Source organism: Vitis vinifera, chromosome 5 (genome assembly GCF_030704535.1).
Source record: "Vitis vinifera cultivar Pinot Noir 40024 chromosome 5, ASM3070453v1".
Taxonomy (NCBI): domain Eukaryota; kingdom Viridiplantae; phylum Streptophyta; class Magnoliopsida; order Vitales; family Vitaceae; genus Vitis; species Vitis vinifera.
This window is the reverse complement of record NC_081809.1, coordinates 20,850,588-20,866,338: the sequence shown is the minus strand read 5'-3', so window position 1 is coordinate 20,866,338 and position 15,751 is coordinate 20,850,588. Positions and strand designations below refer to the sequence as shown.

Genomic DNA, 15,751 nt, shown 5'->3' with positions numbered 1-15,751 from the left:
GGTAGAAAACAAAACAAAAAGAGGAAGTCAACAAAATATTACATTTTGATTCCAAACGGTCCAGAGATCCCACATTTCATGGCAAAAAAACTTATAACAAATATGACAATTTGTCCTACATAACTAAAGGCTTTACCTATTAATTTCTAAACAAATAAAACAAAATTTTTGGAGTTGATTGATTTGTTACTGTTGTATTCATCTTATTTTTTGTGTTGAACTCTTGTATGTTAATACATGACTGAGTGCCTTGCTCAAACGTGAAGACAAAGTAAATAGAATTTTATTTCATCATTTTCTTAAACTCCTTCTCCATCTCCTGTATTTTTCATTTTTCTTTCTTTTTTTTTTTTTAAAAAAAATCTTCGGTTTTATCATATCATTTATTAGAGTTTTTTCCCAATATTTTTATGGGTTTCGATTCATTTTCACCCTGTATATATTTTTTTTTCATTTGATATTAATTTTGAATATATTTGTAAAATCTAACCATCAATATTTTCGCATTTTCCAATATTTTGATCTTGTTTATGAGTAATCACTCATTTAAAATTTTAGTCTTTATCCATCTTCCTACTATTGATAATTTCTGTTTCATGAGAAAGAGAGTTAGCCTTATTTGCCTCTCCATGCGAAGAATCGTGTTAGCTTAATTATCTTACCATGCAGAGCCTCAACCATGTAAGAAAAAAAGATGTTAATTAGCTTAATGTACATTACTGATTCATTGTCTGTAAACTGAAGTTTTTGGATCAAATAGTAGTTTTAATGTATGTCTCTCCGTCTCATAGCCATTATGTGTTTATAGGTTGGGAGTCATACATCCTTCATTTTTCTGAGCAACCAATCAATTTCTAATCCAAGTTGGTACAAAGAAACAGCCTTGCCCAATATAACTTTCCAAGAAAGGGCCCAACACTCAATCTGATTAATTATATAAATGTGTACAACCCTGCATGGGTCCGATGGACCCTTGGGAAGCTTCAAGTTGCACTCTTTAGTCTTCATCTCATTGAATTATTAAACATGTCGTTTGGTGAGTAGTGGCCTGGCCCAAAAAGTTAAGACTCCCAAGAAGAACATGGGTACTTCAATAGCTTTATCAATTACCCACCAAGAGAAAGAAAACCTCTCTACTTATTTATAGACCAGAGAAGGAAAGGCATTTGCATGTTCATGCTGGTGTCCATCAAGACCTGCAGGAGAAGAGAGAGAGTACAGCTATACTTGCTCCCCGTAATGGAGCAATGGAAGCTGTACCCTCTCTCTTCCCCCGTTTATCTTTGATGATATGCTTCATATTCTGTACCTTTCTTCTCTCTTTGCGCAGATCAAGCTCAAAGTCTTGAGGAAGTGCATGTCTGAAGCAGAACTGAGATTGTAGTTGTGGATTTTATTACTGTATCGAGTAATACTTATCCGTGTATTTTCATTGTCTTTTTTGATCTGCTAATACTGCCTGAATCATATATATCAAAATGATCTGTGGGTGTTTGATCTATTTAACTTTTGGAAGTCTATTAACTTTTCTTAGACAGGGTCATACTCATTTGTAATAGCTCTTTGGTTTTGAAGTATGTTTTCTTCTCTCTCTGAGGTAGGTAGAAAATTCACACCTGGAAGCATGAACGCAGTAAAAGCAGCCATTTCAAGGAGGTAAAAATAGGGTTCAAGGCTCACTTTCTTGCTGCTGGACTCTTCCACATATTAGCCTGTAAGTGACTGTGGGATCATCAATTCATCAATCCAAGAAGCAACAAGCTGGGTTCTAATAGTTCTAACAGCCGGTGATCAAAATCTTTCAATTAATGTAGAGTGACATGGTAAACAGATCCTTGCAGTTATCTGTGTAGTGTAGACTTACTCAGAGCATCCATATCCATGTACAGTGGTGGTTGTTAATGGATATGTGCTAGAGAAAAAGGACTTATACTGTCTTTAATTTATTTACTTATTTTTTATCTTTCTTAACTTGTAAATGCACTGTACTGTAGTTAGTTGATCTTCTTGTATTTTCAGGCAAAGTTTGCTGAGTCCTGAAATTTCATGTAGTTAATGAAATCCATTGCCCACAAGTCCTACAGTTGGAAAAAGTGATTAAATCACTTGCTTTTTTCAGTCTCCATATTAGAATGATTTTCTGAGCTTCATGTTTGATCTTCTGACTTTAATATCTTTTGTGAAAACCCTCGTATCTGCTCCAACCACAGAGTGGACACTAGATCGATACCAAAGTGATGTTAATCCAAATCCAAGTAATATTCCAGCCCATGCTTTTAGTTTAAAACAGCAATAAAAGTTGAAAAATAGGAACTAAAGTATCCTTAAAGGCCAGCACTGAAATAAAATGATCTTGGAAACATGATATATTTGCAGTTTGGATTTGGATCCAATGGAGATCTAGTTAATCTTCTGGCTTAATGTGGAGCCATAGAACTCAAACCCATCATTATTTATGAACAGATTGTTAGGGATTACTCAGAGATTGATATATGCTTCTATGATGATGTTGGGTTGATTTGCAGGACTAGAATGTACTAAATGGGCTTATTCAATTTATTTAAATGTTACTAATTAATAATCTACTGGATTAGCTTAATCTACCAATTTCAAGTGTTCAGTCAAATCAGAATATTTAACAATGAAATTGACTGGTTGCAGAACATTTCATACAGAAAACACATGTCTGTAGCAGAACTAGACAGTTATGGATTTCTTTGCAGGCTAGGATAATGCCGTTCTAGATTGTCCTTATCTGCTACTAGCTATTGATGGTGATCTCTATGTTATGGGTATATATTTCTTTTCTTTCTAAGATTTTTCCCTTTTTTCTTTTTCTTTTTTTTTTTTTAAAAAAAAAAGATTTAAACCTTGATAAACACTTCCCTTGATAAGTTGAAAATCCATGATTTAGAGGCTGAAACACTCTAAAGCAGCCATTATAATGAAAGGCCTTTCATGGATGTTGTATGTTAGGATTTGGGTTTCATCCTTTGGCTGATAAGACTCTTCAGAGTTAGCACTCTCCCCTGAAATCTTCAGAGGGCATGGCACACTATATCCGCTGGTGGTGGGTCAAAGTGTTTTATATTTAAAAGACGCTTTGCTGCAAGAAGGAAAAACAACAGCACTGAATATGGTCCTACTACTTTTGTCTTTCTGAATTTGTAGAAGTATCATGTATTTGTTGCAGTGATGGAGCACATCACACAAACAATAACATAAAAAGGATATTTAAGGAGAGAAAATTGAGTGAAATACTTTGTATCTTCAATCATTCTTATTCAACTATTTTATAACCTCATATTTATAGATGCTTATACCTAATAAAATAAAAACTCATAATAACAAAAAATATGAAAACTTTTAAGACTCAATTACTTAAATATAAAACCTAAATATACCACTCAAATCAAAAAACATATTGCAACTAACTTTTAGAAACCAGATCAAATCTAATTTTTAAAATTTACTTTCTAATATGTACCCTTCAACTTGATTTGTGACTCCAAATAGTATCATTAGCCTTTATACTCTTTATAATGAAGAAGTTTAATAAAAATATTAGCAATTTAATCATGAGACTTTTTAAATTTCAATTACACTTTAATTTAATTTCATGATGCAAATTTTAGTAAAATGACATCTTCCTGGCCACCCTTCTAAAGAAAGGGAAACTCACCTTTCTCTTATATCAATATTCATGAAGGGACAAATTGGGTGGAAGATTGTTGGGTCTACGAGATCCACAATGCCTACAAACTATCTTTATTGGATTGAATTCAATCTAAGAATATTTAAATCCCAAGTATGTGTTTTCCTTCTCTAGATTTCTAACATATCATGGTTTTCATTGTCATATATGTCCACTATGGCAAATCTAGAAAGCTTAGGAATAGTATACATGTACCCTACATGATCTAGGGTTAAGAAACAAATAGGGGTACAACTTGGATGGGTTGGCCTGACGCAACCTAAACCCAACCCAATGTTTGGGCAAGCTTGTGCAAGCATTTTCAATACTTAGGTTGAGTTTGGGTTAAGTTTTGCAACTTGAACTCAATTTGGGTTGGGCTTGGATCAAAATTCGAACAATATGAGCTTAACTCAAACTCGATTTAATGTTTTTATAATATTTATAATCTTTATTATCTTGTGTAACCATACACCCTATTAAATTCACCTTCAAAAACTCGTCCCAATGACTAAGACTATTCATCCCCTTCAATTAGGAGCTAATTCATTACAACCTTAAATTGATTGTCTAAGTCTATGAACTAGTTGTTCATAAATCATTTAGTTGTAAGGAATTTATGACTATGATTTTCAAGCAACTCCTAATGCATCTAAGTTATGTATAATGCAAGAGATGTAAGGCCTAAATGCTCAATAGTATAAAACATAAATGGGGTAGAGAAAGGAGAACCGAAATCATAATATAAATATTAATAAATTTCATTTATTGTTACATCATATCATACTTTTAAGGCTTCTATCCCAATAAGATTAAAGTAGAGATTTTATATAACATGAAAAAAATAAAATAAAATCCTATGCTCTTTAAACCGAGGTTACAACCTATCTAAGAAAAGGAAAAAAAATTACATTAGAAATAAAAATCTTATTCTCCTTATGGAGTTCAAAACCCAATCTAAAGAAACAAAAAAAATCCATATATTAATTATTACATTCATATATAAAATAAAAAATAAAAATAAAACCATACATTCATCCATTTTTGCTACATGATGAATACAAACACCCTACAAAACAGAGTTCGAATGCCTAAGATTGGATTTAGCATGTTTTTTGTAACTTGGCTTTGATACCAATTATTAGGATACCCTTAAATCATAGGTACATGTTCTTTATCAACCTAGTGACACTAGATCTAATCACAATGGAAGACAAAAGTGAAAAATAAAGATCTAAGTAGAAATTTCACCTTTTGTTTAGTTGTTCCTAGATCAAGTTCCACTTATAGAAGATGATCTCGACCACCTAGCAATCTTCCACTTGATCAATCCTTTTTTGAGCTTTGACACTTATATAGAGTAGCTACATAACCTTTTTAGGGTGGGGGGAGTGGGGGGTAAGGGTGTGAGAAAGAGAGAGAGAGAGAAAGAGAAAGAGAAAGAAAAAGACATGGAGGCTCTTTGGAAGACATTGGCTTAGAATTTAATCCTAAGTCCCTAAAGGGCTTTATATAGACTTCCTTATGGGCTTGAGCCACATGAGTCATTTTGGGTTTGGGTCACTTAATTTAACTCATTGGGTCCTAATTAATTAATTAGGTAAAATAGTCTATAATTAATTAATTAGCCCAATCTAGAAAAACCAAACTTGATTAATCATAAATTCCTATGCAACCTGATGCTTTTACCATAATGTCTTTATGTACATAAATGATTAATTCTTCATAAAACCTCAAAACTTTGTGCCAAAATAGAATATGAGTTGGAGTGAGAACTATTGGGACCCATAGGAAAATAGTGACTCATTTATAATGCAATTCTAAAGTTGATTCAATAATTCACTAAAACAAGTCAATTTCACTTCAATATATAATGAAATTATATCAAAATAAAAATGATTAAAACCAATTTAATCAATTTCTCAGGTTTGTAACTTGCCATTGCATGCAATCTTCCTATAATCTTGTGTTTGTAATCTAATAAGGTAGATAATATCAACCTCTTAAGATTACCTCTACAATCCCTATGATTTATATCTTCTTATTTTATGATCAACTGACATACTTTTAGTTCACGAATGACATATGCCAAATTCCACTTAAAGAATTATTGCATGGATCACCTAAGGTGTCATCATGTCTCAATCTCATGAGATATCATGATGCTTATCTTAAGAATATTTGTTATAACTTGTCTTAATTAATAGTGATCCAATCCATAAGTAGTATATAACTACCTTGGGTTCTCACCCATAAGTTAAACTAACTAAAGACTTCAATATTAGATCAATATTATCTCAAAGTGGGGATCTCATGCAACATTATAACTTGGTGAATCATGACTATTCAATAGCCAATGTTATGATTCATTGTAGGTCTAGTCTAATATATAACCATAGACACTAGTTCACTCACAATGGGAAACTCATCTCGATGACCAAGTCAAGTTATCCTTCCAATTTTGAGGTAGTGCACTATAGTCTTTGATTGATTGCCTAATTTCATGAACCATTTATGAAAAACTTATCATCTTTCAAGGAAACCATAACTAGAATCTTCTATGCAACTAGGGATCAGCATTGTTCTAGATATGTCATCATATTGTGACTCAAACCATTCTTCATTGACCAATGATTTTGCAAGACCCTTGTGCTTAATGATTTTTTTGGCTTCTTGAGTCCAAAGATAATAACTCTTTGGTGCTAAAAAGAGTGCTACCTCACACATGATAAACAATGTAGGCAAACTTTATCATATTAAATCATATGATGAGAATGATGTTATTTATGTTGTAGATGGAAATAGTCTACCTATTTCTCATATTGGAGATGTTTGTCTTCTTGAAAATGAAGGAAAATCGGATTTAAAAGCTAGGTTAGTAGTTCATAATTTGAAGAAAAATTTGTTACCTATTGAAAAATTTACTACATATAATTTATGTAACTTTGAATTCACCTCATCTAACTTTTTTTGCTGAGGATAAAAATGAAAGGATGATAGCAAGGGAGCATAAGAAAAGACAATTTTATGCTTTGGATGGAAACTATCAAGAGATATTTAGTGTAATAAAGAAAGGTATTTCTTCATCAATTTAGCATCAACGAATTAAACATCCAAATTCCAAGATTCTTTCCTTATTAAAGAAAAAGTTATTAATATAACCTATTAGATAACAAAACCTTTTTTTGTATTAGTTGTCAAATGGAGAAGAGTTGTAAATTGCATTTTCATTATTCAAATAAACTTTCTAAATTTCTTATTGATAAGATATAATCTTTGGGGTCTAGCTCATGTAACTACAATTTATGTTATATTTGTTGATGATTATTCATGATTTACATGGCTTTATCCTTCAAAACAGAAATTTGAATTTTTTGTCTTTTTCTATAAGTTTCAAAAATTGGTAGAAAATTAGTTTGACTGAAGAATTAAAGTATTTCAATGTGATGGTATAGGAGAAATTAGCTCTAATATTTTTCTTGAGCGTCTTCAGAATAGTAGAATAAAATTATATGTTTCATGTCCTAGAACTCTTGAACAAAAGAGAATAGTCGAGCAAAAACACCGGCATATTGTTGAAACAAGATCAACTATGCTTTTTTGCACCAACTTGCCATTATCTCTTTGGGCTGAAGTCTTTCTTATATTTGTTATCTTATAAACATATTGTCCTCCTCAACTCTTAATAATGTTAGCCCTTACTTTAAGCTTTGTAAAAGGCATCCTAACTATAGTGGCTTACGAGTGCTAGGATGTCAATGCTTTCCATCACTATATTATCAAAGTGATTCAAAGTTTACCAAGAAGACTTATCCATGTACCTTTCTCGGATATAGCATGATTCATAAGGGTTATAGATGCTTGAAACCTCAAATAAGGCAAGTTTATATTTCTAAACTGTTTGTTTATGAAGGCACCTTTCCTTACAAGTCCTTACATGTGGTCTATAATTCTATAAATTTGGAAATGTATGACTTTCTTTCTTTGAAAGAATAGTTTAGTTCAACTAACTAATAAGGAAACTACCTCCCCAATTGATTCAAAAAATCCAAGAAGTTTGACAAAGTTCGAGGAAGAAAGTTATAATATTTTCCCTTATTATTGTAACATTGGTTTTGTTGCAAATTATATTTCAAATATTATAGGAAATAATGAAGAAAATCAACCTAGCTTGAATGGTACAACTAACTTAACTTCTCCTATAAATTCTACTTCTATTCTCATGGCTCCATCTACTATAACTTTAGATAATTCAATTCCAACTATAGATGAATGTCTTGCACGTGCTTTTTCTTTCATTTAAGCTTAACTTGAACACAATGTCACGTCACAAGTTTTTCCAACTAAGTTAGTGCCATAAATTTGACCCATTCAAGCCAGAAAGTCACTTTCTTATCTCAGTGACTATATATGTTGCTCTTGCTACTTCATCACCAACCTCTTCTTGTGTGCATGATCTCATTCCATCTAAATTATAGACCTTGAAAACTACTCTCAAGGATTTACGTTGTACTAATTCCATGAAAATGAACGTCAAACCCTTCATGATAATAACACATGAGAGCTTATTCCTCAACCATCTAGAATCAATGTTGTTGTCTCCAAATGAGTATATTATGTTAGGACATTGAGTCTTGTCTATATGTTGGTAATTTTGTTCTAATTAATGTTTGATTATAGAAGTCTTTTTAGATAGTGACTTGTTTTCCATTGAATATCAAAGGTTGTTGTTTGTCCAATTGGGAAATCACAGGTACATTTAAAAAGGTTTGGCTGATTGCATATTAGGCTCTTTTGAGGTATAAAAGGTTCAATATCGTTTTTTAGCTTAAAAAGTTTTTAAAATGTTTTTTAAAAAATAGGGACCGCTCAAGCGGTTAATCTTGCTCAAGCAATTAGAGCACTCAAGCAGTCATGTCAGTCCTACCGAGTTTAGAAATGTATTTTGAATGAATTTCAATCAAACTCAAATTTGAAAACTTGAAATACCGAAATCCTTATGGTTTTTGCCTATAAATACCTTTCTTGTAACCCTTTAAGGGTTAGAGTTTTGGGCTTCGAAATTCAGGTTTAAAAATCATAGAGATTTTAGAGTTTGTTGGAGACCTTCTATTCTTTAGAGGTACTCTTTGAAAGGAAAGCCTAATTTGCTACACCATTCTCATTCTTTCATTCAATGATTTGATTCTTTAAATTGTTGGTTGAAGACCATAATCCCTTCGAAGAGACCGAAAGATCTACTTGGGAGCAATATGTAGTTGTTGCGTCGTGGACGTAGATCTAGTTGTAAGTATTGGAGAGTAAGTCTTTAGGGTAAAACAGTCAGGTAAATCTGTGTGACTTGATTTCGAATAGTGGATTTAGATTAATAGGTCTTAAACCTCGTGGTTTTTTATCTTCACAGGTTTGTGGGGGTTTTCCATGTAAAAAATCATGTGTCTCATTGTATGTCTCTTTATATCTAATATAAGGTTTGAATTGCTTAGAATGGGTTAATTTGTTTTAACCAAATATCTTGCAGAGCTATTATAAAAGGTTTATATTTATTCCTACATATTTTCTGGTTGAAGATATTAAATATATTGGATTGATTGATTAACTGATTGTTGAGTTTGCTGAATTGGTTATCTTATGGTAGTTATACATATAACTAATTATTGATTTGTGGGAATTTTTGTTGAGTTTGTTAGGTTGGTCATTCTGGTAGTGATTATTATTATCCCTAACATAGTTCAACATATACAATTAATCTTTGGCTATCAACAATAAAAATCAGATTTTTAATTAGGGTAAAATTTTATTTGAATATCCAGGTTATCCTTATAATATCTTGGGATAAGAAAAGTGATTATAATTTACAAATATTGTTTTAAATTTTTGAAATCACTCATTCACCCCCACTCTCCCTTTGGGTGTTCTCTTTTGGGCTTTCAGTTATTATTAGTCATATTCAAAGCAATACTCATTTTTTTATATTATATTAAATATAAAGAAGATGATTCTATTGATCATGTTAAGTCTAATTTGGTTGTAAAAGGTTTCACACAAATATCAAGAGTGGATTACGACAAAACTGTCAATCCTATGGTTCAACCAACTAACATTCATCTTGTCATAGTTATATCTTTCTCTTTTAATTGGAGGATGTGCTAGTTGGACATAAAGAACATGTTCTTGCATGGGCACTTAAAGGAGATGGTCTACATGGAGCAATTTTTGGGATTTATTGATTTTTTTTCCTAATTATGTGTGTTTATTAAAGAAATCATTATGTGCATGGTTTAAAACAAGTGTCTCATGATTGGTTCGATTGCCTCTCACAATTTTTGCTCCAACTTAATTTCTATTGTAGCAAAGTAGACTCATCTTTATTTATTTATCGCACTCATGACATTACTATAGTTCTTCTCATTTATGTGGCTGATGTTCTTATTACAGGAAACAATAACCAATTTATTATAAGTCTTCTTGAGAAATTCAATCATGAATTTGCAATTAAAGATCTTGACTCATTACATTATTTTCTTGGTGTGGAGTTTAAATATTTTGATGAAAAAGTTTTTCTGTCTCAACATAAATGTAAACATGACCTACTTTCCAGAACTAAGATACTTGACAGTAATCCCACTACCACACCTCAAGTTCTTGCACACAAGCCTTCTCATTCAAACAAAGTCTTAATTGATGCTATTACTTTTCAAAATATTGTTGAAGCCCTCCAATACTTAGATTTCATAGGGAAAATATTATTTACGCAGTTAATTGGGTATGTCAATCTTTTAATAACCCTATTGTGACTCACTTGAAGGTTGTAAATCATATCTTAAGATACCTTAAAAGAATCCAACACTTTGGTTTACATTATTTTTCCACCTGTCTAATATCTATTTATGGGTTTAGTGTTGTCAATTGGGCAATTTGTCCCACTACAAGAAGGAGCACCATGGGTTATTATGCCTTTATTGGAGCAAATTATATCTCTGCTCACTTGAGCACCAAGGCAGAGTATTGCTCTTTAGCCTTCTTTATAGTTGAGTTAACTTGGATTACTTATCTTCTATGAGATAATGGTGTGCCCTTCTTTAAACCACCAAAATTATTTTGTGACAATATTAGAGCTCTTAAAATATCTGTTAATCCAATGTTTCATGCATGTTTGTTCTAAATATATTGAGTTTGAATATCATTTTGTATGAAAGAAAATAGTTATATAAGCACTCTTATTACTTATTATGTTTCCACATATTCTGATTATTACTCAAAAAGTGCTATTTTGTAACTTGTAATTAACTCTTTTAAACACTCTTGAGTAGTAATTATTACCTTTTAGCTCAATTGGCATGTTAAGGGCCTTTGCAATCATTTCTAATCAAATTGTGTTAAGTTTTGGTGTTTTTGATAGCTTTTAGCTACACCAAAGCAATCCAAGAATGAGGGAGAGCTGTATATAGTTCATGGCAAAGCTTTTGGAAGCTCAAATTCATGAAGAACCAAGCTTTGGAGCTCCATAGCCCTTTGCCAAAGTCGTTCAAAGTATGCAAGGAAAGAACAACGGAGAGAAGAAAAACAGAGTGAAGAAAACAGAGGACAGCAGCTACAGTCTTCTTTTGCACTTTTGGAGCACTTTCCGAAGTCCATTTTCTACATTCTATATGCCATTTCAAAGCTCAGGAAGTCAAGAATCCAACGCTTCAAACCGTGTACGATTTGGAGCTGAAATGAGGAAGATATGGCCTTCGCAAGACAACTGCATCCAGTTGAAGGACAAATTCGCATCTTGCGAATTTGGAACTCCAACGTGCGAAATTAAAGCCCAACTTGCGAAAGTGATTTTGCAACTTGTGAACTTGGAGCTCAACGTGCGAAAGTGGATTCTAAGTTGCGAAATCAACTTGCGAAATTTTCGCAAGTCACCATGCAACGTGCAAAACTAGGATATTTGTGCACCGACTCTTTTAGATCTTTTCTTCAGATATTTTTGTATAAATTTTCATTCTTCTCCTTATAATCCACCAACCATAAGATTTCTTAGCTAGGAAGGTTGGAAAAACTTCTCTATATATATTCCCTTGCATCCATTGTAATAGATATCGATCAATATATAGATATTTAAATATATAGACTATACAGAGCCTTGCTCTGTTTTTCTCTCTTCTCCTGTTCTTCCCCATTTCTATTTTCTTAGTAGTCAAACAGCCTCTGAGGGCTTTTCCTCTGAGGGCTTTTCCTCAGAGGATGATTGGATAAAACTTTTAGTTTCTCAAAGTATGGATGTTATGTGATGACTTGGATGCAATCCCATGGAAATTTCTCGCACCTGGAAGGTAAGATAGTCATTTTTCATTAATCCGTTAGAACCAATTTCAATGGCCATTGAAAGGTGAGTTTATCACCTAGAATGACTTTGAGTTGCCAATATTTGGTAAGCTTTTGGCTTTAGACCATTAGTTATCTCTTACGAGCCATTCAAAGGAAGTCTAAGGTGAATAACCATTGATGAAATTCACTACCATTTGTTTTGCCATTTTAAAGGATTAAAACTTGATTTGCTAAATCCATACCGGTTCGGGAAGCAAGTATCACCATAGTTGCAACCCCAACGCGAGGAGCCTATCCTGAGATTTCCAATTTGCATAAGAGCCAGAGCATAGCTATCCTATCTTTGAGAAACTTGTTTTTACATCCTTTCATTTTAGTCTTTAATGTTAGCTTAGATTAGTTTAAATCTTTCTAAAACATTTACATCTTCTTTTAAAGCTAACATCCATAAGAAAATCACCTATTTTCCTAATTTGAATATCATTTGTGAAGTGAAAACCCATCCCAGTGAACGATCCTAGAGCCACTATGCTATAATAGTTTTGTCTCTGCTACCCTAGTACATGGTGTAATAGGTTATAAATTTTGTTGATTACTCCCTCATTCAAGGAGCACCAGCTGGACATGAATCAGTTGAGACACCAATTAGGCATGAATCATATTCTCAATTTGTTGATATTTTTATCAAATTTTTATCAAAGGATGTCTTCACTATGTTTGGGGATAAGCTAGGCACCCACGTTCACTCTCACTCTAGCTTGAGAGAACATATCTCCATATTAGCCTGTCCTTTTGATAGAAGGATCATAAACAACATTAATTAGGTATGAAATAGTTGTCAAATCTTTCTTTTTATTTGCATCTTAGATGTGATTTAATAGGCCATATGAAATTGAAATTTAGTGAAAAGAAAAGTTTGTAATATTCAGAGCCTGATCAACATAATAAATATGACTATCCATTGCATGAAGTGATGATTTGAATGTTCTATTGTCAATTATCCGTAATTTTGAATCAATTTTGTCGTTGTTTGTTGTCTTGAGTGTCTCTTGAGTCTCAATTATCAGTAATAATTCCGTGATTTTATTATTCTTCTAAATAAAGTTAATAATACATATATTCCCTTTGCATCTAATAAACAATGATAAAAAATAAAAAATAAAAAGACAGTAAAATTTATATTTGTAATGAATATCTCCCATCAATCCATAAATTTTAATTTTGACGCCTTGCCTCTCCTGCCAAGAGGCCACGTTGATAGCCACGTTACACCAGCAATAAGACACGTAAAGAAACTGATGCCACGTGTAGGAATGCATGGAAAGCCATTTGCCAGGCATAAGCCTCGCATTTGAAGCCCAGTCTCACCCTTAAATGGTCCTGTGCACCCTTTTTTCGGGTAAAGATTGAAGAAAGCAAAGCGAAGGAGGAAAAAAGAAAGCCATGTCGACTCATCCTGAAGTTCCCGGCGAGCCCACTCATACCACCACCGCCCTTCTCGAGACAGCCACATCTGCCATCCAAGGATTCGGCCCTATCAACAAAATTCACCAACACCTCTGCGCGTAGCCCCCCTTATTCTTCATCTTTTTTGTAGATTCTTCTGAATCAATGATAATTTTTTTTAAGATAATCTTAATTATTAATTCTGGGTCTGCAGGTTCCATTTCTATGGCCATGACATGACGCGGCAAGTGGAAGCGCATCACTTCTGCGCGCACCAGAACGAGGAGATGCGGCAGTGCCTGATATATGATGGTCCGGAGGCAGACGCTAAGCTTATTGGGTTGGAATACATCATATCCGAGAATCTTTTCATGACGCTACCCGATATGGAGAAGCCGCTGTGGCACTCTCACGAGTTTGAGGTGAAGAGCGGCGTGCTTTTCATGCCCAGGATGCCGGCACTGGTGGAGAGGCAGGACCTGGAGAAGGTGTGCAAGACGTATGGGAAGACAATTCACTTCTGGCAGGTTGACAGAGGTGATAATCTCCCTCTTGGTCTCCCTCAGATCATGATGGCGCTCTCTAGGGATGGCCAGCTTGATGAAAAATTGGCACGTGGTAAGTGCCTAGTATCTAGTGTTTATTATTATCTTGGGATAATGCTATCAGCTGCAACATTGCAGTTACCCCTAGGGATTCATTTTTTGTGATCTCAACGAGTGTCATTCGTTTGATAATTAATGGCAGATTGTGAGAAGCGCTTTGGAGTGATATTTGATAAGGAGAGGGAGAACAGAGCGTACATGAAAGGCCCAGAGCACGGCATACATCCATTGGCAAATGGTGCAGGGACGGGGCTCCAGACGAAGCTGAGAGAGGTTGATTGCAAGCCCACAGAGTCTGTTCCTAGGGTTTTTGTGTGAGTAATATACCAGTGGGTCAGAGACAGTACATAAAATAGTAAATTGGGGTTTATAGGTGATGCTCTCTCCTTACGCTTAAGTGGCAGATAAAGTAGTATGTAGTGGTAGATATATAGTACACAAGTGAGTAGAGAAAGTACATAAAAGTGTATGAGGGCCTATGTGATGTTCTGTGTTCGTCTATTGCTGTATCACTTTCCTGTGTACATGGGGTCTTTCAACCTGTAATAGATAAGACTTGCTTTAAATTCATACCACCACTCAAAAAGTACGTGGCTCAGAAAAATGACTGGGTTCTCGTTATGGGCGACAGACTGAATGGAAAGAATGTCTCCGGCAACGAGATTTTCATTAATATCTACTGTCGGAGTACCCCAAGCAGTACTCCAATTTTTTTTGGAGGTATAACCACCAGTTCAACCAGATTTTTTTTTGGAGGAGGATTAAAGCGTACAGGATTCAGTAACGAAAGTGCCTGGACGAACGAAATGTTGTCAGCAATAGAGAATTTTCTGTAGGTTTTTATCTGGCCCTAGCTCTCGTAGGGAAGTTACGTTGGGTTTGAGCTTGAATCGGTTGGTCATGATGGCTTCATTGATGGGCCTCCGCTGTCGGTCCGGCGGGATGGGTTACTGAATATTTGAATATGTAGATGCTTCCACTGGAGTGGACGATGGGATGTTTTCGGATTATGAAAATTAGGCATTTGCCATTCCTACTAGGCATAAGTTCTGCAGCATTAAAGGCAAAAATGAGGTATCATAAAGCGTTTTTGTGAGAATTGAACTGAAATTTGGAGTAATTGATATTTGTTTGGGACTTTTAGGTTATGTTTGGCTCGAAGTGGTACAAGAAAAAAAAATTAAAGAAAATAATTTTCTTTTTATGTTTGATTGTATCTTGGACAATATCAAAGAAAATTAAATGTAATTAAAATTAATTAAATATTTATATCTAGAAAGACTAAAAATTTATATCAAGAAATAGTTAAAATGAATTAAATGGATTTAAAATAATATATAAAAAGATTTTTTAATATTTTTTTAATTATTTTTCTTTGTATTTTTCCCTTCAATTTACAATTAGGGTATCGATGTTTTAATTGTAAGAACCGAACTCCAATTTTGATTTGACAACTTCGTGATACGAGTATATATATATATTCCTAATTTTTTGAAGTGGATTTCCTTTTTTCTATGGAAGTTTTTTTTATGTAAATTTATATATTCTTATTATTTTTTTCATATAAATTTATATATTTTTATTATGTCTAAGTTTTCTTTTTCTTTTATTTTTTTTTCTTCTTCTATTACCTATTCTTCTTATTACGTAAGAGTACCAATAATACATATAAAATTTTTCAGTTCAA

General features: G+C 33.4%; 1 protein-coding gene across 1 annotated transcript; it reads left to right on the top strand.

Moving 5' to 3' along the window:
• Nucleotides 1-13,379: 13,379 nt before the first annotated feature.
• LOC100249843 (oil body-associated protein 1A) lies at nucleotides 13,380-14,634 on the top strand. Its single transcript, XM_002264191.4, has 3 exons — nucleotides 13,380-13,578; nucleotides 13,674-14,077; nucleotides 14,207-14,634. Exons 1-3 carry the CDS (start codon nucleotides 13,457-13,459, stop codon nucleotides 14,380-14,382), a joined length of 702 nt encoding a protein of 233 aa, XP_002264227.1. The 5' UTR covers nucleotides 13,380-13,456; the 3' UTR covers nucleotides 14,383-14,634.
• Nucleotides 14,635-15,751: the final 1,117 nt, after the last annotated feature.

Coding starts and splice junctions, on each gene's coding strand:
- LOC100249843 (XM_002264191.4), top strand. CDS start 13,457: ATGTCGACTCATCCTGAAGTTCCCGGCGAGCCCACTCATACCACCACC. Junction 13,579..13,673: donor ATTCACCAACACCTCTGCGC/GTAGCCCCCCTT, acceptor CTGGGTCTGCAG/GTTCCATTTCTATGGCCATG. Junction 14,078..14,206: donor TGATGAAAAATTGGCACGTG/GTAAGTGCCTAG, acceptor AATTAATGGCAG/ATTGTGAGAAGCGCTTTGGA.